Raw genomic sequence first — 22,075 nt, 5'->3', positions numbered from 1 at the left:
TAGCATTGAGAAAATTGTATACCATATTAGGATTGTTTTTACTTATTTATTACATGTAACATTGGGAAATAATACCATATGAAATCAGGATTGTATATTCTAAATTAATATGTGGTATTGGGAAAATTGTTGATTGTAGGTTTGCTACTGTAAATTATACAATGTTGCATTGGTGAAATTATACAAAACATCAGGATTGGTTTCTCTGAATTCTAACTCGTCACACTGGTAAAAAAAAAAAATTAACTTTATATTTTCTTCTTTATTGGTGTTTTTATTAACAACATTACTTAGGGTAAATGAATAAGGAAAAGGATAACAGTTTTGAAAATGTTTATTTTTTAAAATATGTTTTGTGAATTTACATAATATTACATTAAGAATTGATAACACTAAACTGTATTTGTAATTTACAAGACGTGTGTCACATAAAATCTCATAACTGTGTAACTAATACTATATTTTTATTCTTAGGAAAACAATAATGACCAATGCAGTGAAAAATACCAATGCTCTGACAGTTGTTTCACAAGATCGAATGTTGGAGAAACTTGAACACTCAGTGGTAAATAACTTTCATATCATTTAATGGAGAATAACTGGTTTCGTCCTGTCAAGGTGTGAACGGAAAATGTTTAAAAAGTCTGCCATTCAGTCTGGGGAGGATAAAGCCGATTCTTCAAGGCAGTAACCAGTTATTTTATTAGCCCCCTGCTGGTCCAACCGGAGAGACTATAGGTTTCATCTCTGTCCTGTCTCTCTGTCTGTCTGTCTGTCTGTCTGTCTGTCTGTCCCACATAGTTTTCCAGATGTGTTTTTTAGAAAACCTTGAAATATTGACCTGAAATTTTGCGTATAGCTTTATCATGTACTGTTACAAATCAAGTTTGACTTTAATGGTGATTTACCTATTTTTGACGGAGTTATGCCCTTGACCTTAGGAGATGTGAATATGAGTTTTCCGAATGTTTTTTTTTAGAAAGCTTTGAGATATTGACATGAAAGTTTGTTTATAGCTTTATCATGTACTGTTACAAATCAAGTTTGACTTTTATGGTGATTGGCCCATTTTTGACGGAGTTATGGCCCTTGAACTTAGGAGATGTGAAAAAACCCAATTCCAGACTTTTTTTCAGAAAGCCTGGAGATATTGACCTGAAATTTTTAGTATAGCTTTATCATATACTGTTACAGATGAATTATTACCTTCATGGCAATTTACCAATTTTTATGGAGTTATGGCCCTTGAACTTGGGAAATATGAAAATTTGTTTTTCAGACTTTTTTTCAGAAGGCTTTGAGATAGATATTAACTTGAAATTATGTGTATATCTTTATTATGTACTGTTACAGATCAAGTTTGATTTTTATGGCAATTTACCTATTTTTGATGGAGTTATTTATGGCCGTTGAACTTGAATGACTTTTGTTTTACAATGCCTGAAGATATTGATATGAAATTGTGTATATACCTTTATCATATACTGATACTGATAAATTAAGTTTAAGTTTTATGATGATTTAGCCACTTTTCACAGAAGTATGGACCTTGAATTTAGAAGATACGAAAAACATTTCAGTTCGGTAGGGGACATGTATTGCTTTAGCAGTACTCTCATAATGCTTGTTAATCCTGCAATCCAACAAGGAGAATTGTAGCATGGTAGCATATCTTTTGAACTATGACATCATATGAGATACATGACATCATTCTTTCTAAGATCCTACATTTTGTCTTGTCTGTAAAGAGTTTTAAAGCTAATTCATAAATAAATATGTAATTGTTGTCATGACACTGCTTTATTTATACACTGTATTAAAACTAATGATGTAAAAAATGTCAGATTAAACCTGTCTTTCATGTCGCTGAAAGATTATGGTAACTACAGTTGAATCCCATTGGCTTGAACCCCGTTGGTGCTCGAGAAAGTGTTTGACACATAGGGTAGTTCAATCTAACCATTCGGTTAACATCACATAAGTGTAACTTGAGACTTCAATTTTGGTTCGAGCGTTTCGCTGTATTTGACTCTTCCGAGTTAGACCTAACAAGATTCTACTGTATGTTTATGTTTAGCAGATGGTATAAATTCTGAATAAAAAGTCTATAACAGGTTCTTTATAATTTATAAATATTTATTGAGTCATTCTGATCAGCTGGGTTTTTTTAAATTTCAGTCGATGCTTGATGATATTCAGAGAGGCTTGAATGAATACTTAGAGAAAAAGAGACTGTACTTCCCTCGGTAATTAGACATTATTTTTCTTCATTATATGGATATCAAGTTAATATTAAAACATTGCAAAATAGTTCTATGTAAGTCTAAATGACAAAACTGTAACACACGATCAGGGCCGTATCTCTGCATAATGCAGAGTCGAATGGGTATTTGACAAAATAGTGGATGATTCCATGCATCTCCATTTTATTCCTCCCTCGTCTATAGGAGGACAGCCACCCCAAGTAGATACTTTACTGGAGATTTCATCCCTCTTGCAGTGCCCCTAAGAGGACTGCCACTCCCAGACTAGGTTTACTCAATCAAAACTATCATCGGACAGTGCTCATTAGAATAAGTACAACTGTGATAACATGCACTCATGAACCACTGTCATACCAGTGATGATATCAGGTGTTCGCGAAAGATGAGCATATCCTGCCCTACCCGTCATGAGTCACCGCAGCTGTCAGGTTGACTATTAACTTGGGGATCATAGGCATATCTATATAAGTAATGATTAATATTGGTCATAATAGTAATAATAATATAAGGTGTATAAATATATAAATAATGATTAATTTTGCTCAGAAGTCTCCTCAAGTAACCATGAATCGGCCTATTAACGGGAAATAGTTTCTGCACACGTGCATTGTAGTGTACGATCGATTTGATGAAATGTTTTACCTTGTTCACTTTATTGTCAAAATCAACCAACAAATGTTAATATTCATGCCATTTTTCTGTTGTGAAGAGATTAAATGCATGTTGCAGTCTAATGTTGACATTCTTCAGCTACTCCCGCAAACCGGGCTATTATTTTCAAAAAGTGACTAAAACTCTTATGCAATGAATTTGTGAAGCAGACATGAATTTGACAATGACAGCGGTGTAAAACTGTTGTTTATTTAGGTTTGTTTAATATTACTGCACACCATTTAATATAGTGTGCACAGTGCAAAATGGCATTCGTGTATACATTTCCCTATATATAAAAATATTTTGATGTCTACTTGTCTTTTCCTCATTTTGCACTGTTTTTGGTAAAGTTTTCTTAATTCAACAAAAGTATTTTGATGTCAGGATTCAAGCCTATATGCAGATTCCTTAAAAACAAGTCAAATGTAAATAGACCGGTTTATGGGGTAGCCCGGTTCACTTTTATTTTGCGATACATATATTTCAGGTTTTTCTTCTTGTCCAATGACGAGCTACTGGAGATATTGTCAGAGACCACAGACCCGCTTCGTGTCCAGCCTCACCTCAAGAAATGTTTCGAAGGCATCGCACAGCTCACCTTCAACTCGAGCAAGGTCATCATAGCCATGGAGTCGGCAGAAAAAGAAAGAGTCGACTTCCCAAAGACCATAACTCCCGCTGATGCTCATGGTTTAGTGGAAAAATGGCTGTATCAGGTAAGCACAACAAATAAATAATATCGATAGTCAGGATAGTCATTACAGGACTAGCTCTGGGGGAGCGAAACAATTCGCCAAATTGTTCATTATTTGTCAATTATTACATGAAATTATTTCGCCCACTTAAAATAAAATTTGCCAACTGTTTTCAAAATTCGCAGTTGGCAAATTTGGTGAGTGCCAGAGCTAGCCCTGCATTATCTAGATGAAATGGGAGAAATGATGGTTGGGAGGTAATATTTATCATGATACAGGCACATTTGCAAGGAGGGTTTTGGGGGGTTGACCCCCCCTCTCCCCCCCCCCCCCCCCCCCCCTGCCCCTTGCTCTAAGCAGATTTTCTTCTTTTTTTTCAATTTATTTTCCAGGGGAGCATGCCACAAACCCTACCCCCCCCCCCCCCCCCCGCCACCATCTATAAAACTTTGTCACGCTAAAATTCCTGCACATGCACCTTTGATATATATTTTTTAAGCTTGTGTGTGACGTTCATATATGAAACGTTAAGTTCAACCCTGTCATATGTGAGTGATTTGCATTCCATTCTGAAAGGTATTTTTGTGCTGGGGTGTCATTAAACATTCATTCATTCATTCATTCATTCATTCATTCATTCAATCCATTGGGAAAATCTTGAGTAAAGCTTGCATAGAAAGATTGATTAAGGCACTGAATAATCAGTATATATAGAATCTATCACCATTGTGAGTTATAGATAAGGCAGTTCCAACCTGAGGGACAAAATGTTTTTTGTGAGGGACAAGGTTTACCGAGGCCCTTACAAAACTGTTTTGCCCCGAGGGTTAGAATTGCCTTATCTATAGCTCACAACAGTGATTGATTCTTTTTCTTGCCCATTTAATTACAGTAACAAAATATTAATTGTGTACGCTACGGTTTGTTTATTGTAGAATGATTCGTAAACATTTCACCTACAAACTCAGTTAATCATACAAGGAAAAATATAGTCCAACTTGATATGCAATGATATAAAAATGTAACAACTTACCAATAAATATAAAGTTGAAAATATTGATTTGTAAAAATATTTTTAAAATAATGAGACATGAAATAGCAAAGAGAATTCTGAAATCCATGAGTTATGACATCACACATATGTAGAAATCGTCCAGCACCGGGGTGTAAGACCGATTTATCTAGCACCGGGGTGCTAAACAGATTTTCTTACCCACTGGACTGAATTAGCCAGCTTTTGCATAGTGCCTGATAAATGTAATGTATACATCCAGATATATTGGGCACAAGTTATCCAACTTACGAGGCCCTCTCCTAATTACAAACATTCAGCTGTACAACAAAGGTGACGGCAAGTTTCAACCAATCAATCAATCAATCAGTGAAAGTAAATGTTTGTGAAGAATGATTAAATAAACTAAAAGAATGAAAAGAAAAAGAAATAGAGGTAATTGATGGTTTAACAGTGTTCATTATTAACATTTTATCTTGTCAGACAGCCCAACTGGTAAGTAATAACAATTATAGTGATAGTAGCAACAAATACATGATTCCGTGCCACAAGATAAAGTTTTCTTCTTTCAGGTGGTCATCTGAGGTGCTTGGGTCGTAGGATCAAACCACCTCATTGGACCCATTCACTGATTATTATTTTCCCCATCTCAACCAGTGCACAATGACTTATATATCAAAGGTCATGGTATGTTCTATCCTGTCTGTGAGATGGTGCATATAAAAGATCCCTTGCTACTAATGAAAAAAATGCAAGGTTCCAATATGAACTACTATTCGGCAGACTAAATCAAAATTACTCGCTAGCTCCTTTTTCTCTTACGATGAACCATTCCAAATTTACCTCATGAAAATTATGCAATCCTTTAAATTTTTTACTAATCCTACAGGACATTCAAAATTCAATAGCAGCAAAATGTCCCTGCCCGCTACCAACTCTCCCTCCACCAACCCCAAACTCTTTTCCTGTCCTGGACGGAGGAGCCGGTTTAGGCAGACACCTGCCCCCATGACTGGCGTGCACTACAACAGCTTGCTCTGAATGTGCACATTAAACCCTATGATCTGATCTAATAAAACAATGTAGTGGGTTTCCTCTCTAAGATTATATGTCAGAATTACAACATGTTTGACACCCAATAGTTGATGATTAAAGTTAGTTTGTTTTGTTTAACGACACCACTAGAGCACATTAATTAATCATTGGCTTTTGGATGTCATACCTTTGGTAATTCTGACTCGTAGTCATCATAGGAAACTCACTACATATTTTCATAGACAGGAAAGCACATACCACAACCTTTGACCAGTTGTGGTGCACTGGTCGGAACAAGAAAAAAACAATCAGCTGAATGGATCCGCCGATGTGGTTTGATCCTGCGACATAAGCATCTCAGACGAGCGCTCAGCTGACTGAGCTAAATCCTGCCCCTCCGTTGATTAGTAAATCAATGTGTTCTAGTGGTGTCAATAAACAAAAGAAACTAATTTTTCTTGCGTCATGACACAAGCACCTGAACTCAATCGACTGAGGTAAATCCCGCCCCATCCGATGATTAGTAAATCATTGAGTTCTAACGGTGTCGATAAACAAAAGAAACTTGAACTCTTCTTGTTCCAGGTGGAGGAGGTGATGAAGCTGAGTCTGCGTGAGGTGATGATCAAGGCAGTGATATCGTACCCGGATATGCCACGGCGGGAGTGGGTGCTCGAGTACCCGGGGCAGATTGTGCTGGCGGCCAGCCAGGTGCACTGGACGGGGGAGGTGACCGACGCGATATGCGAGTCTGAGCTCATGGACTACCTCCAGAAGAGTAACGAGCAGGTGGAGGAGATCGTTGCCATGGTGAGAGGCAAGCTCACAAAGATGGCCAGGATCACGCTGGAGGCCCTCATTGTAATCGACGTTCACGGTTAGTCATTTAAATGGAATTGTTTGTTTTTCAAAATTAGCTGAATCATGTTCTTTATTATTATACAGTGAAACGCCTCAAAACCGGACCATCTGAAAACTGGAATTCGCTCAAAACTGGACATTTTTCACGGTTCCTTTTTAAAAATCAGTACATCAATTAACCTCTTAAAACTGGACATTTTACTTGGTCCACAAGTGTCCAGTTTAGAGGGGTTTCACTGTATGTAATTCAAGGTTCGAAATTTCATTTTGTGGATTGGGAAAATAATTTTTACTCCTCAAATTATAATTTGGAAGCAAATGTTAGGAATTGAGAATCATTTCTAGAAATTAGACTCGAAATTAAATTTATGTGCTGTTCTGTCTGTAAAAAAGTGCATCTAAAATATCTATTTGTGCTAATGGGAAAAAGTAGCAATTTTCCTGTGACTACTCGTCAAAATAACCAAATGTTTTGCATCAAATAATAGCGAATGGTTAACAAATCAATGTGCTTTAGTGTTGTTGTTAAACAAAACAAACTTTAACTTTTCCTCTTGCCCTGGAGATTCCATCTCTAAAGTCTGAACCAAATTGTTAACAACTACAATAAATTACTCTCCTACCTTTAATTACCGTTAAATTTTCTCCATTCTTTGTCCAAACAAAAATTCATTACAGTGACATAGATTCCATGTAGGAGACTGTAACAATGTTACCGATATCGACTTTACCGTCTGCAATTTTGCTTTTTTGTGCAATACTCTTCAAGAGGGTTGGAAGTCTTCTAAGTATGTGACATAATTAATCTGACATCATGATGAGTGTGTTATACCTTAGCGCATATCATGACGTTGTTAGATTATATCATATCGACCCACCCCTCTTGAAGAGTATTCCATAAACAAGCAAAATGGTAGATGGCAGAAAACTGCGTGTATTTTGCCCTATGTAATCTCAGCGATGTCTATATCGGTGACATCGTTACTGTATCGTATGTGGAATCTGTGTCACTGTAATGTTTTTTTCACGTTTTGTGTCTGGACAAACTTTTGGGGAAATCTAACTATAATCAAAGACAGGAAAGTAATTTATCATAGTTGTTAACAATTTGTTCGGACTTTAGTGATTCTTGATGCTGGTCTCCATGGTGATGAACTAGAGGGGAAAAACAAGAGACTTGTCATCTAGACACCTATATTTCATTGTTGTCATTTATGTAAAAGAAATAATTATGCTGGGGTGTTGTTAAACAGTTGTTCATTCATTCATTTGCTGGGGAGTCATTAAACCTTCCTTCTGACAGTGTTTCTGCCAGAAAGAAATATTTGGGTATGGCACTATGGAATTGAATGCAACTACAGTTGCCTCCCCAAGAAAGAAAATGAGTTAAGTTTAGGGTTAGGGTTAACAGAATCATACAGTAATGATAAGAGTAATTAATTATGTCAAAAGGTTAACTTTTTTTTTTAAATCTGTCAAAAAATCTGGGTATGGCGCCATACCCATTTTACATTCTTACATTCATTCGCTGGGGTGTTAAACATCCATTCATTCATTCTTCAAACATTCATTTGCCAGTGTGTTGTTAATCATTCATTGATTCATTGATTCATTGATTCATCCATCCATCCATCCATCCATTAATTTGCATTCCATTTATTCATTGTGCAGCTCGAGACACAGTATCGAAACTGGCCAAGACAGAGACTCAGAGTCCTTACGACTTCCAGTGGATCAGTCAGCTGCGGTACTACTTCGAGAACAACGGGGTCGTCGTCAGGATGATCACAACGTCCGTGGCCTACGCTTACGAGTACCTGGGGAACACCGGCAGGCTCGTCATAACTCCACTCACTGACAGGTGTTACAGGTACACACTGTATTTTCTGTGTAAATCTCACATATATACAAAAGAAACACAAAATCAATGATGTTTTTTCAATATCAAAGTAAACATTGTCAAACTTTAAGCCACATTTACTCAGTTTCTGACATCATGCTAAGTAGTAGGTTTTTGCATGTGACGGCTCACATATGAAATATATGTGTTTGCATGATATGTTAATTATTATTAATGTAAACTAAGCAAGAAATATTCTTGTTTTTGTATTATATAATGAAACCTCTCAAAACCGGATCCTCTGTAAACCAGAATTCTCACAAAAACCGGAAATTTTTCATGGTTCCTTTTTAAATATTTGTGCAGAAGAGAACCTCTCTAAACCAGATACCTCTTAAAACCAGACATTTTATTTGGTACCTAGGGTGACTGGTTTAGAGGAGTTTCACTGTATTTGCACTTTTCAACAACCTGAATTTTAGTGCATAAAGAATTCATAGAACAAAGGAAGATGAGTTGGGTAGAGGTAAGAAAAGGGGTTATGAAAAATAGAAAGGGTTGGGAGTATGATAGCACATGTTTTGATTTGTTTCACAACATTATCATTCATGTATGTGTATGGATTACCATTAATATCAGTACACATACATGTACAAGCTGGGAATTGCAACCTTTGTAAAGTCTACAGGGATACAGTTTTGAATAGTCAGCATCTGGTTTAATTTCACATTAGACTAGTAAAAAAGGAAAAATTCTCTGACCATTGCAATGAAATCATGATTTTTATCATCTGTTCAGTATTGTGATTCTATAACAAATTATCATATGAATGCTGGAAATAGTCTACTGTCATGGTCAAAACATCTGTATATTCATTGGAAAAAAATCAATAATTTATAAATCAATATTATTAATATTGTCCAAGCTTTACTTAATATATTTCCTGGTGCAAATTAAGTCAACTTGCTTCATTCATATACATATATACTTTAATTTTTACTGTTTTATTTTGTGTTAGAACCTTAATGGGTGCCTTACTGCTGAACCTGGGTGGAGCCCCAGAGGGGCCTGCTGGAACAGGGAAGACAGAAACCTCCAAGGATCTTGCCAAGGCTGTTGCCAAACAGGTGCATGTATCACAGTGTATTTTGTACTATTTTCAGTGCAGTTTGCATTATATTATTGTCGTGTCCTTGGCTATTAATTAAGCAAGGGGCTAATTATTTCTTACTTTCTTTCCTTCTTTTACTTATTTTCAAGCTTATATCCAATTAAGGTTCAAGCACGCTGTCCTGGGCACACATATCAGCTATTTGGGTTGTCTGTCCAGGACAGTGGGTTAGTTGTTAGTTGGTTAGTGGTTGGAGAGAGAAGAGGGTGTAGTAGTCTTACACCTTCCCATTGAGTCGTTGAAACTCGCTCTAGGTGGGAGCCAGTACCGGGCTGCAAACCCTGAACCTACCAGCCTTGTGTCCGATGGCTTAACCACGACACCACCGAGGCAAGTTGTTAATTATTAGTGCTTTACCAGTTCTAACTGGAGGGACTATAGATTTCATCGCTGTCTTTCTGTCTGTCTGTCTCTCTTTCTGTCTGTTCGTCCATCTTTCCATCCATTTGTCCCACATATAGTTTTCCGGATATTTTTTTCACAATGCCTTGAAATATTGAGCCAAACTTTTGTGTATAGTTTTATCATGTACTGTTACACATTATGTGTAACTTTCAATGCAATTTACCTATTTTCACAGAGTTATGGCCCTTGAAATTAGGAGATACAAACATTTGTTGGGCCTGATTAGAGACATGTATTTTTTTAGTGGTACTCTCAGAATGCCTGTTTCCCTTGTTGTCAATGTGTTGTGTTCAACTGTTCATTATTTACTCTCTCTACCAGATGGCCACGGTTTGTGCAAAGACAGTGTACTTGAACCGTAATTGAATACAAGCACTAAATTAAATTGAAAATGAATCTTTATTTCCTGTATTCGGTGGTTTCTGTACTCTGATGGACTACAAAGCTGTTTTTACACCCTTTTCCCTCTATTTTCAGTGTGTTGTGTTCAACCTTTCTGATATGAATTGAACTTCCAATCAGTGGTTACATTGTTTTCCCCCTGTTTTCAGTGTGTTGTGTTCAACTGTTCTGATGGACTGGACTACAAGGCCATGGGTAAATTCTTCAAGGGTCTGGCTCAGTCTGGAGCATGGGCTTGCTTTGATGAATTCAACAGAATTGAACTTGAGGTAAGCAAAACATTAAATAAGGATGGAAGGAAATATTTCATTTAACGACACACTCGACACATTTTATTGATGGTTATATGGCTTCAAACATATGGTTAAGGACAACACAGATATGAGAGATGAAACCCGCTGTTGCCACTTCATGGACTACTCTTTTCGATTAGCAGCATGGGATCTTTTATATGCACCATCCCACAGACAGAATAGTACATATCACAGCCTTTGTTAAACCACTTGTGGAGCACTAGCTGGAATGAGAAATAGCTCAATGGGTCCACCAAACATTAAATAAAGCAAACCAAATGCAATTATTATATTAAAGAACTCATCTCAAGTTTGGTGGGTCTTAAGATAACTTCCCAGACCTAAACGTGAGTAATTGGTCACTTAACTTCAGATTGTGGGGAGCTATTTAAGATACAGTCAACTCCACTTATTTGCACATCGGTTTATAGCATAATTCGGTTAATCGACTATTTTCACCCAACACGGAACCATTTGCCCTTATAACACTACAAAACATCCGGTTAATTGCACAGACTACAGGCTATATATCGGTTATTTGCACATATAAATAACGATTTTTTTTTTTTTTGGTGCTAAATTAATGTCACAAATGACTGAGAATGTCTATCAAACTTTGGCAAAAAAACTCAAATAAATCACCGATTAATCTGTTTTGTTTGAGCTCACTGTGTGGTAAGCCGACTGCAAGTGTAATCGCTGTTTACAGAGTCGACGTGTGACATGCAAATGAGATGGTGTGCACGTTACTACTGGTGAATCACAATACCGACTGCAAGATTTAAGAATGACATAATTAAGTTGAATAAACCTAAGACCTAATGTTTTGTTTGCAATATATTGCTGTTAATCAGAGGCCATCTCAATAACAGTAACTCTCCGACTATTATTTTTAGAAGTACCGCCTGTGCGCTTGTACGCATGCGCACTCAACTATTGAGGCCCTATTCGATTGACGTGTTCAGGGCAATCATTGTTCTGTATCAATTATTACGTTATGTTGAGAAGCCTTGTTAATAATTAAAAGATTACAGATCAATCGTCCTAGGCGGTTATGTTTTTAATAAATGTGACCGAGAAAGGGTTGTTGTTCACTTATTCATTAGATGCAGTGTACGCTATATCTGTTAAACGCAAAAGAAACGATTTATCACTTGCTTCCCGGAAAATGTAGCGGAAAAAAAAAAAAAAAAAAGACTGGTGGGGGAGGTCGTCAAAAAAACAAACATAACAAAGACCGTTATTTATGGATCGTCCCTAAGTGTCTGCTATATTGTTAGACACCAATCAGTCGGACCTCACCATGAAGGTCAGTCAATTGTGTTAGACCGGTCATGCATGCAATGCAGACTGCTGGAACTGATAACGACTCACTAGCCGAGCTTAACTTTAATTGCTTAACAATAGCAAAGTCATTATTTGGGGATCACAAATAATACCAAAGCTTGCCGTATCTTTTGGGATGGAAAGAACACCATACCAGCAAATGCATACAAGTTCACGTAATTCTATTCGGTCAATCAACAGCCCGGTAATTCCGGAAACTGACGTCATTTTGTAAACACGTGCACCGATGAAACGTGAACTTTTTGATGGTTCTGTTGTTTCAAGTTTATCTCATTAACTACATGGCTAATACACTTTGTTTACACTAGTGGATGGTCAGTGGGGGTTTTTTTAATGCACAAAGTTTGTGTTTTTAGAAAACGACGCCAGTTTGTGTTTTTAGAAAACGACGCCCAGTGACGGACGTTGTTGGTTTTTTAGAAAATGATTTCTGGTCTGGCAGATTAAAACAAAAACGCCATGCTAATTATATATATCGATAGATATATTTTTTTACATTTATATATATCCAACTGCATGTGACATGTGTTAACTGTAATAGTTCCGGTATGAAGTACCACATTATGCTAGACTGTCTCCCATGCCACTTTGTAGTTGGATGGCTGTTACAAAGTGAAAGTCGGTACTCTATCGGTTAATCGACTAACCCGGTTAATTGCACAAAATCGAGCAGCACCGAGGGTATGCAAATAAGCGGGTTTGACTGTACTTCCATATTGATACCAAATAAATGTACATGTTATGGGGAGCTCAAATTACTCTCCATGCCAGAGACTGGGTGTCGGATGGATGTGCCTGACCCGCTTTTGGATATAGGCACATTAATAAAGTACCCGTAACCTGTACTCTCCTTGAAATACTTTCAGGGGAGTGATGGAGGGGAGAAGAATAAGCTCCCCTTTAACTGTAAGGTCTGGCTTCCCCCTGATTTATTTATTTATATATTTTTTAATTTAGGAGTATTTTGTGATGCACCATTTTTATTTCTGATATTTCAGGTATTGTCTGTAATTGCTCAACAAGTCCAAACCATACAACGAGCCATTGCCGAACAACGAAAAACATTTATATTTGAAGGGACATCAATTTCACTTGACCCCACTTGTACTATTTTCATCACAATGAATCCTGGATATGCAGGCAGGGCAGAACTGCCTGACAATCTGAAGGTGTGTGTGTGTGTGTGTGTGTGTGTGTGTGTGTGTGTGTGTGTGTGTGTGTGTGTGTGTCTGTGTGCATGTATATGTGTGTGCATGTTTATATATGTATGCGGTGCATGTGCATTATTTGACTGTGTGTATGTCTGTGTGTGTGTGTGTGTCTGTGTGGATGTGCATTAATTGACTGTGTGTGTGTGTGTGTGTGTGTGGATATGTGGATGTGCATTAATTGACTCTGTGTATGTGTGTTTATTATGTCTGTGTGTGTATTATTTTAATGGAAATAAAAAAAAATTAAATTCTGAATAAATTAAGTTTTTAAGAATTATATGTAAAATTGAATAAATTAATAAGTTATTATGAAAATAGTGTACACAGCTGGTTTCTTTGTGGACATTAATATATTAAAAAATCTCTAAACTTTTAAAATAATATAATGTAATAGTAGTATTGTTAAACCTGTCTAAACCGGGACCAATATTTATATGATTTAGACAAGATCCAGTTTCAAGAGTGTCATGTTTTTAGAATTTTAAAAATTTGGGACTATAAAACGTGGCCGGTTTTGACAGGATTCTGGTTTATTCAGGGTCTGGTTTGACAGGTTTCACCATAGTAATAAATAGAACAATAAACTTAGCAAATAATTTGTCATTCGGGACATAAACTTAATAATAACTGGTAACTATTTTTTGTTTTATTCTCTAAACATTAAAAATATATTTTAAAATCCCAACAAAATCATTGTTGTCTGCAGGTATTGTTCCGAACAGTTGCTATGATGGTCCCAGACTATGCAATGATAGGAGAGATTTCCCTGTATTCCATGGGTTTTGTCGATGCCAGAAGTCTTGCGACAAAAATTGTTGCCACCTACAGGCTTTGCTCAGAGCAGGTAAGTACTATGTGATACAGCATTTCTGTATTTACTCTCTTTTATTTGGATAAGATTTTCCCCTAACTCTGTATTGAGTTAAAAGCAGTGTTGAAGGATTAATCTGGGATGTTTTCCCAGGGAAGCAGATTGAGAGAGAAGTGATATACCTGTGTGTGACTGTTTCGTCTACTTGATTTGTTCTATCTTGCCTACACGTGGGAAAGTGGAGTAACATATGTCTATGTATTAATTTTCTTTTTTCTTCTTCGGTCACAGTGTGTAAGTGTAACTTGAGACTTCGTTTTTGGTTTGAGCATTGCGGTGTGTTCTACCCTTCTGAGTTCAACCCAATGAGATTCTAGTATATATATATATATATATATTAATAAGTCATAAACATAATTTTTGTTTTGGTATTTTAGTTATCATCTCAGCACCATTATGATTACGGTATGCGAGCCGTGAAGTCTGTTCTAACAGCGGCGGGCAGCCTCAAACTGAAATACCCAGACCAGAGAGAGGACGTGCTCGTTCTCAGATCTATCAATGATGTAAACCTGCCAAAGGTAAATTGTAAAACTCTCAATCAATCCTCATTACTGTTCTGTGCAAAGATATCAATAACTAGTTGAAAAAAAGAAACATTTTATAATTTGTTTTAAGACTTAATGTATAATTCTTTAAAATAAAAGTAATGATATTTTTAAAATGTGTGATGTAGCTCTACCATCAAGCCACATTACTGTTCTTTGCAAAAATATCAATTAAATGACAAAAAAACCCAGAACATTTTTTTTTTTTTTTTTTTTAAACTAATGTTTTGGGGGCTTTTTTTTAATAATTAATTTTGTTTGTTTTTTAATTTACTTTTTGTGATTATTTTTAGTTTCTGTCTCACGATATACCTCTGTTTGAAGCCATCATTTCTGATCTTTTTCCCGGAGTGGCGCTTCCCAGTCCCGACTACGCTCTTCTTAAGGGAGCCCTGATAGCAAACATCATCAAACGAGAACTTCAACCCGTGCCTTGGTTTATTGAGAAAATCATTCAGGTTAGTTTTAATTTTAATTAGTTTATTGGTTGTCTTTAGGAAGTATTTGGTTTGCTGTGTTCTAATACATCAAACATCATTAAACGAGAATTACAACCCGTGCCTTAATTTATTGAGAAAATCATTCAGGTTTATTTTAATTTTGAATATAGTTTATTGACTTTCTTTTGGAAGCATTTGGTTTGCTGTGCTCAAACATCATTTTTGTAGTAGTTGAGATTTTAAAATATTTAAAATGATAATTATTATTTTCTTTTTAGTATCTAAAAAAAGGAAGGAAAAAAAGGGGTTTTAAAAAAATAAGTTTGATTGGCCTATTCAGTACACATAGTTAAGCACTTTGAGCAGAAGCGTTTTACAAACATATTTTCTTGTTTTTAAATGAGACCAAGTACAATGTCACTATTCAGTTTGTTTTATATGTAAGCATCTTCCTTTTCACATGAGTTTGGTTATTGTTATTCATGTAATTTAATGCCTTTATATTACACATTTTTGTCATTATTTCTACTTGTGACCTTGATCCAGCTTGAGCCCATTTAGTGGCAAATAAACTTTGTCTGCTACAAATTTATTTGAGATCTATGACATGATTATGGTTGGATTCAACTCTGCATGAGCCCATTTAGTGGCAAATAAAGTTCTTCTTTAATAAATATATTTTAGATCTATGTCTTGATTATGGTTTGATTCAACCCTTCATGAGCCCATTTAGTGGCAAATAAGTTGTTCTATAATAGATAGACGATACAACCCAAGTGTCTTGTGATATCATAATTTATCAGCACGAGTTGATAAAAGTATGAAATCCGATTATAAGAAGCAATATCTCCTAGGAGAATATCGCAGGAGATATCGCAAATTATAGTGCCAGCAATATCTCTTACAAAAGACATTAATTTATGATAAATATAGATCTATGACATGATCATGGTTCGACTCAACCTTGCATGTGCCCATTTAGTGGCAAATAAATTTCTTCTGTAATAAATATATTTTAGATCTATGACATGATCATGGTTCGACATGGCCTGATGATTGTTGGTGAATGTCTTGGAGGAAAGACTTCAGCATTCAAGACACTGGCAGACAGTCTGGGTGACCTCCATGATAGCGATAAAATGGACGAATTCCGGGTGAGTGATGTTTGAGAATTAATCACTTAATTAGTGGGGGTAGGGAGGAGGAGTAGTCACACTTAAGGCTAGTAGGTGCTGGGTTCGCATCCCGATATCGGCTCCATAGGGTGAGTTTAAATGGCTCAGTTGGGATGTCTATAAGGCCACTATACACAAACATTTCTATATTTCTCACTGACAACTAATAATTAATCATTGAACTATTATCGTGGACAGATAGCCTGGATAGTTGAGGTATGTGGTTAGGACAGCATGCGGGAACGTTAATTGGATATAAACATGGAAATATATTTTTAAAATTGAATCAATGGAGGGAGGAAAGGAGCAGGAGGCAATATAATAATTATTTTATAGTTAGTGGACCTGACACATCCCCCTCCCCATGACATGCACACCATTTAAACTGACATCTCAAAATGATTAGCAATTTAGCATTGTAGATAAAGAAATAAAACCAGTTTGGCTTACCAAAGAGCAAAAGTGACAGTAGATTTGCAAAATTAATTTCTTGGCGAATTAATAATGAAATATATTCGCCAAATTCAATAATAATTCGCATTTGGCAATTGGGCGAATAACAGAGTAAACACTTTGTTTGTGAGTAGTGGGTATATTTTAAAAAATTGTTAAATTGTGAAAAGTTATGGAACAGCACTGAACAAAAATAAACATATTTCTTAATATATACACAACAAAAGAAACATAAATTAGTCTTATTTAACTTACCGTACTAGCACAACAACAATGCTATAAGTAAACAGAGAAAAAACCAATTACAATTTAATACACAAATTTAAAAAGTTTTATGAGCTACCACAAACACAACCGCAATGTAGGACTGCAGAATCAAAAATAAGGATATATAGTCTGCCCATCCGCAGGTGTACGTTATACATCTGGCAAGGGGAGATAATTCTGCAGTGTAGGTTATGACTCAGGGTTGTATAGCATTGTTATTGTGCTAGTACTAGGTAAGTATGAATAATAATGAAAATTAGAAACAAATTTTCTCAAATTTATTTAATTTTCTTTAATTTATTTAAAATTATTCAGTTTGAATCCCATTAGTTGATGCATGTATTAAAATTATAAATGTCTTACGACCATTTTAGGTCAGTTTTGACAATCTTTTTACTGAATTAATTGTTAGTATAGTTATTACTAATATCAGTGTCAGTCAACCCAGATTCTTGTAGAAAGATATCTATATATGAAGAGTCATTGCAAAATGTGATAAACGCCATATTAAAAACTATTGTGTGAACACCACTCAGACACTGTTCACACGTAGACAAACACAAGTTCAAATTTTCAGCAAAACACGATAAGATTGTCTGAGGATATATCACAGATTGCAGAAAAACTGGTGTAGTGTTTATGGTGGTTTGGAATAAAATGTTTTTAGGATTGGGTGTGTATAGTGGCTTTTATCGCATTTTGTGATGAAACTCTTCATATGTACTTATAGAATCTTCATTTACATGCTTTCAGCAAACTTTTCTTGTTCAAAGATCCTAACTTAATTATGATTCATATATTCAACAGTAATAATTTATTTTTTATTATTACAAGATGATTGTGCATAAAAGCAAAACATTTTGTTATTCAAACTTGACATTTATTAATTAATTTTAACTTAATTTCTAAACTTAATTATGTTTAGTTACTGGTCATAAACTTAATAGCTTGTCTATTAGTATTTATAAAATGTATTTGTTTGTATTTCAGGTAATCTACACAATCATCAACCCAAAAGCTGTCACCATGGGTCAGTTGTATGGACGGTTCGACCCTGTATCTCATGAATGGACAGATGGTTAGTAGATTTTGTCCACCTTTTTACAACAACTTTTACCTGTCTTTGATTATTGCAAGCGTACGTAATTCGTACACATTGACACTGATAATTTTATAACTGTCACGGGAGATGTCATGTGTTTCTCCTGTGGTGTCATTTCCAGTTGGAGTACTTCACCAATGTAAGCATCCCAGTTAACTGGCAAATAAAAACTTGAAATAAAATGTAGAAAAATTCAGTGGGCAATAATGAACCCTGTGAAGTTAAATCTAGTGATATAAGTGACACCAACAATTAACAGATTGCATTAAACAGTATGTGTTTTTTTACCATTCCAACCAATGCACCACAACTGGACAAAGGCCATGGTATTTGCCTTCCTGTCTGTGAGAAAGTGTAGGGCGAGACGTAGCCCAGTGGTAAAATGCTTGCTTGATGCGCAGTTGGTTTGGGATCAATCCCCGTCGGTGGGCCCATTGGGCTATTTCTCGCTGCAGCCGTGGTATATGCTATCCTGTCTATGGGATGGTGCATATAAAAGATCCCTTGCTGCTAATCAAAAAGAGTAGCCCATGAAGTGGCGACAGCGGGTTTCCTCTCTCAATATCTGTGTGGTCTGATGCCATATAACTGTAAATAAAATGTGTTGAGTGCATCGTTAAAAAAAAAAATTCTTTCTTTTTTGTGAGGAAGTACATATAAAAGATCCCTTGCTGCATTAGGAAAAATGTAGCAGGTTTCCTCTGATGACTACGAGTCATAATTGTCAAATGTTTGACATCCAATAGCCGATCGCTAAACAAAATAAACTTCTTTTCTTTCTTTTTTAAACTGTGTGATCTACTCACGTTAGAAGGTCAACAAAGTGAACTTTGTAATGTCATACTTACACAAGTTGTTACTTGTCCTACAATTTATTTGTCCTATACCTAAACCACTTGTCCCAGACAAATCAGTGTTTCTGCCAGAAAGAACTTTTTTGGGTATGGAACTGAATGCAACCACAGTCAACAGTGGGTATGGGGGGACCTCCCCCAGAAAGAAAATGGGTTAAGTTTAAGAAAAACATACATTAATGACAAGAGTAATTAAATTTGTCAAAAGGTTAACTTAAAAAACAAAAATCTACCACAAAATTTGAGTATGTCGCCATACCCATTTTAACCTCTGGCAGAAACTCTGCAAATGGACAAGAGTTAACATATAGTGCCTTGCTTTAGAGGCCATACAGAATTATTACCAATTACTGTCACCCTTCCTCCCTCTGCTAGTTACAGACCTGAGGCCTAATTCACCAAATTCTCGCAACTTTGCGATCTCAAAATGCAATGCTAAAAGACTTGCAAAGAGGATGCTTTGTTGTCTAACAGAGCCTAAGAGAGCTTTGTGAATTAGGCCCCAGTCAATTAATTGTTAACTTTCTAATAAAATCATGAACCATGAGCTGTACTGTTTAAATCTAGTTTACTGTAAACTTTATATTTCCCAATAACAAGTAAAAAGTGTTATTTGTTCGTTTGCTTTATCGTAAGCCCTGCAAAGCATCTTAAAACATAGCTCCACTATAAACATTCCAAACTGTATCCAAAAACAAGGACGTGATATCATTTTAACGCTTTCAGTATGTACACTATATACACAAATCAAACAGATTACATCACTATCCTAGAAAAAAATCATACAAACTATGTCACTATTTAAGAGAGCAAATTCTCTTGGTCCTTTTTCCTTTTGGCAAAAATGCAATTTTAAAGCAGGATTTCCATTATTTTTTTATAGCATTAAAATAGCCTTTTTTTGTAATGAAAACATATACATATATAATGTCACCTCTCGATAGTTGATTACAACACGCTTTTTTTTTTGGTTGTTTTTTTTGTCTGGATTTAATTTTACTGTATTATCAAGTTAAACTTTAAGTTCCACAAACTGCCGTATAATGCTGCTGATTCAGTGCACTGGGGTGTCATTTAGACAAATGTTCCATTCATCCCTTTCATCTGATGGAAATGTATTGTTTTTTGTTTTGTTTTTTGTCTAGGTGTTCTAGCAAACACATTTCGTGAGCATGCTGCCAGCACATCGGATGAGAGAAAGTGGATTTTGTTTGATGGACCAGTCGATGCTGTTTGGATTGAAAACATGAACACAGTGCTAGATGATAATAAAAAGGTAAATGGGATAAAAATAATAGCACAGTGCTTGATGATAATAATTATAGGATATAAACGAGCTTCCATTTCGTATCATGTTTATGTCCCGAGTGAAATGATTTTCAATTGTCACGAGCTTTAGCAAGTGACAATGAAAATTATTCATGAGGGACATAAACATGATACGAAATGCTAGCGAATTTAATATCCTATTTATTACCCATAATCGATCTGAATTTATATCTCTCATCTCGTTTCGTTGACGTTCCTGTAAGGTTGTAGTGCACCACTTGATGACGTCATCGTGTGACGTCAAAAGTGTTACGTCCCACTTGGCATTCTAGTGGGACGTATCACTTTGATGTGTACCAAGATATTTTTAACCATATGGGTAATAAAAAGGTAAATGGTTTAAAAACATGAACACTTGCAGTGCTGGTGATCTTAAAACAGGTGGCTGCTAAATACAAGGCAGACTCTTTAAGACAGGATGACAGGATGAGCATGAGCAGATTTAATTGTACTGTGTATTAGTTAAGCATAATATTTTGTTAACATCTGCTTTTCAATTAGAAATGAATGCACTGTAGTTACATTTTAAATATAGTTTCTGTTAATATATGGTTGTGTTTTCTTCTCTTTTTGTGTAGCTTTGTTTAATGAGTGGCGAAATCATTCAGATGAGCAACAAACAGAACATGATTTTTGAACCTCAGAATCTGGAACAAGCTTCCCCGGCCACTGTCAGCAGGTTAGAGTTACGTCCTCTGATTGATGGATTAGAATTCAGCTGTGCTACTTTTTAGGTTATTTTGGATCCTAGTTTTTGAGGTGTTGACTAGCCTTCTGAGATTCTGAGGGTTCCTAGTGTACAGGTTTTGACTAGCCTTAGAAATCTAAGGGTTAACTCACTGGTTCTGAGGCTTCCTAGTGTAGAGATTTTGACTAGTCTTGGAGATCTAGTAGTTAACTCGCTGGTTCTAAGGCTTCCTGTTGTATAGATTTTTACTAGCCTTGGAGATCTTGTATAGATAACTCACTGGTTCTGAGGCTTCCTACTGTAAAGGTTTTGACTAGTCTTGGAGATCTAGTGGTTAACTGACTGGTTCCAAGGCTTCCTAGTGTAGAGGTTTTGACTAGCCTTGGAGATCTAGTGGTTAACCCACTGATTCTAAGGCTGGTAATTGCTATGCTCAGCTTTGTTTTGGCTCTAACCCAAACTTGAGTTTTGATGCACCGTTCGATCTAGGATTGATACCCATTGGTGGGCCAATTGGGCTGTTTCTTGTTCCAACCAGTGCTCCACAACTTGTGTAACAACGATCATAGTATGTACTATTCTCTATGTGGGATGGTACATAAAAAAAACCTTGCAGCTAAATGAAAAGAAAAGTAGCTTGTGGTGTGGCAGAAATGGGTAACTGTAATAAAAATGTATTGAGTGTGTCATTAATTTTTTTTTAAAGTATTTCTAAAGTGGCTATTAACGGCTCAGTTGCAAGGTATGAAGTAACTAACCCTACTGTATCTCTTGAATATGGGATGATATTATTGTAAAAAAAAATACTACAAAAACCATGTTGCTATGATAATTATGTTGACTTGACTGTGTTAGGAGCCCTTCATGATTATCATTTTCAAAAACTGTTCTCTTTGTTTTGGTACTCCCATCCCCGCTCTTAAAAGTCAATACATCAAAAATATGGATTTTGTGAGGAATATTTGTCTAACTTTTATGAAGTAAAGAGGCAATATATAGGTATTACTTTTCCGATGGTGGTGACAATGGCATCAGTATTTACATTAAAGTTTAATGTTAAAGTTTCACTTTTAGATCAGTTTCTCACAAACTATAAGTCCTTGATTAATTAAAAAAAAATTAAATGGTGGACTTTTAATTCTGTGGAATTCTTGGGGT

At 35.8% G+C, this 22,075-nt stretch overlaps 1 protein-coding gene across 2 annotated transcripts in view; it reads left to right on the top strand.

Moving 5' to 3' along the window:
- Nucleotides 1-22,075, top strand: part of LOC121368032 (dynein heavy chain 3, axonemal-like) — a 168,537-nt gene that overhangs the window by 51,379 nt on the left and 95,083 nt on the right. For both annotated transcript variants that reach the window (XM_041492543.1, XM_041492542.1), the window contains exons 23-37: nucleotides 475-565; nucleotides 2,179-2,246; nucleotides 3,406-3,634; nucleotides 6,246-6,537; nucleotides 8,193-8,391; nucleotides 9,380-9,488; nucleotides 10,489-10,608; nucleotides 12,978-13,148; nucleotides 13,897-14,034; nucleotides 14,439-14,582; nucleotides 14,903-15,067; nucleotides 16,069-16,203; nucleotides 17,935-18,022; nucleotides 20,046-20,176; nucleotides 20,808-20,908. In XM_041492543.1, the coding sequence (XP_041348477.1) occupies nucleotides 475-565; nucleotides 2,179-2,246; nucleotides 3,406-3,634; nucleotides 6,246-6,537; nucleotides 8,193-8,391; nucleotides 9,380-9,488; nucleotides 10,489-10,608; nucleotides 12,978-13,148; nucleotides 13,897-14,034; nucleotides 14,439-14,582; nucleotides 14,903-15,067; nucleotides 16,069-16,203; nucleotides 17,935-18,022; nucleotides 20,046-20,176; nucleotides 20,808-20,908 (2,181 nt within the window). The remainder of the gene's footprint in view (nucleotides 1-474; nucleotides 566-2,178; nucleotides 2,247-3,405; nucleotides 3,635-6,245; nucleotides 6,538-8,192; nucleotides 8,392-9,379; nucleotides 9,489-10,488; nucleotides 10,609-12,977; nucleotides 13,149-13,896; nucleotides 14,035-14,438; nucleotides 14,583-14,902; nucleotides 15,068-16,068; nucleotides 16,204-17,934; nucleotides 18,023-20,045; nucleotides 20,177-20,807; nucleotides 20,909-22,075) is intronic.

This window comes from Gigantopelta aegis, chromosome 3 (genome assembly GCF_016097555.1).
Source record: "Gigantopelta aegis isolate Gae_Host chromosome 3, Gae_host_genome, whole genome shotgun sequence".
Classification (NCBI taxonomy): Eukaryota; Metazoa; Mollusca; class Gastropoda; order Neomphalida; family Peltospiridae; genus Gigantopelta; species Gigantopelta aegis.
This window is presented reverse-complemented; position numbering and strand designations above follow the sequence as displayed.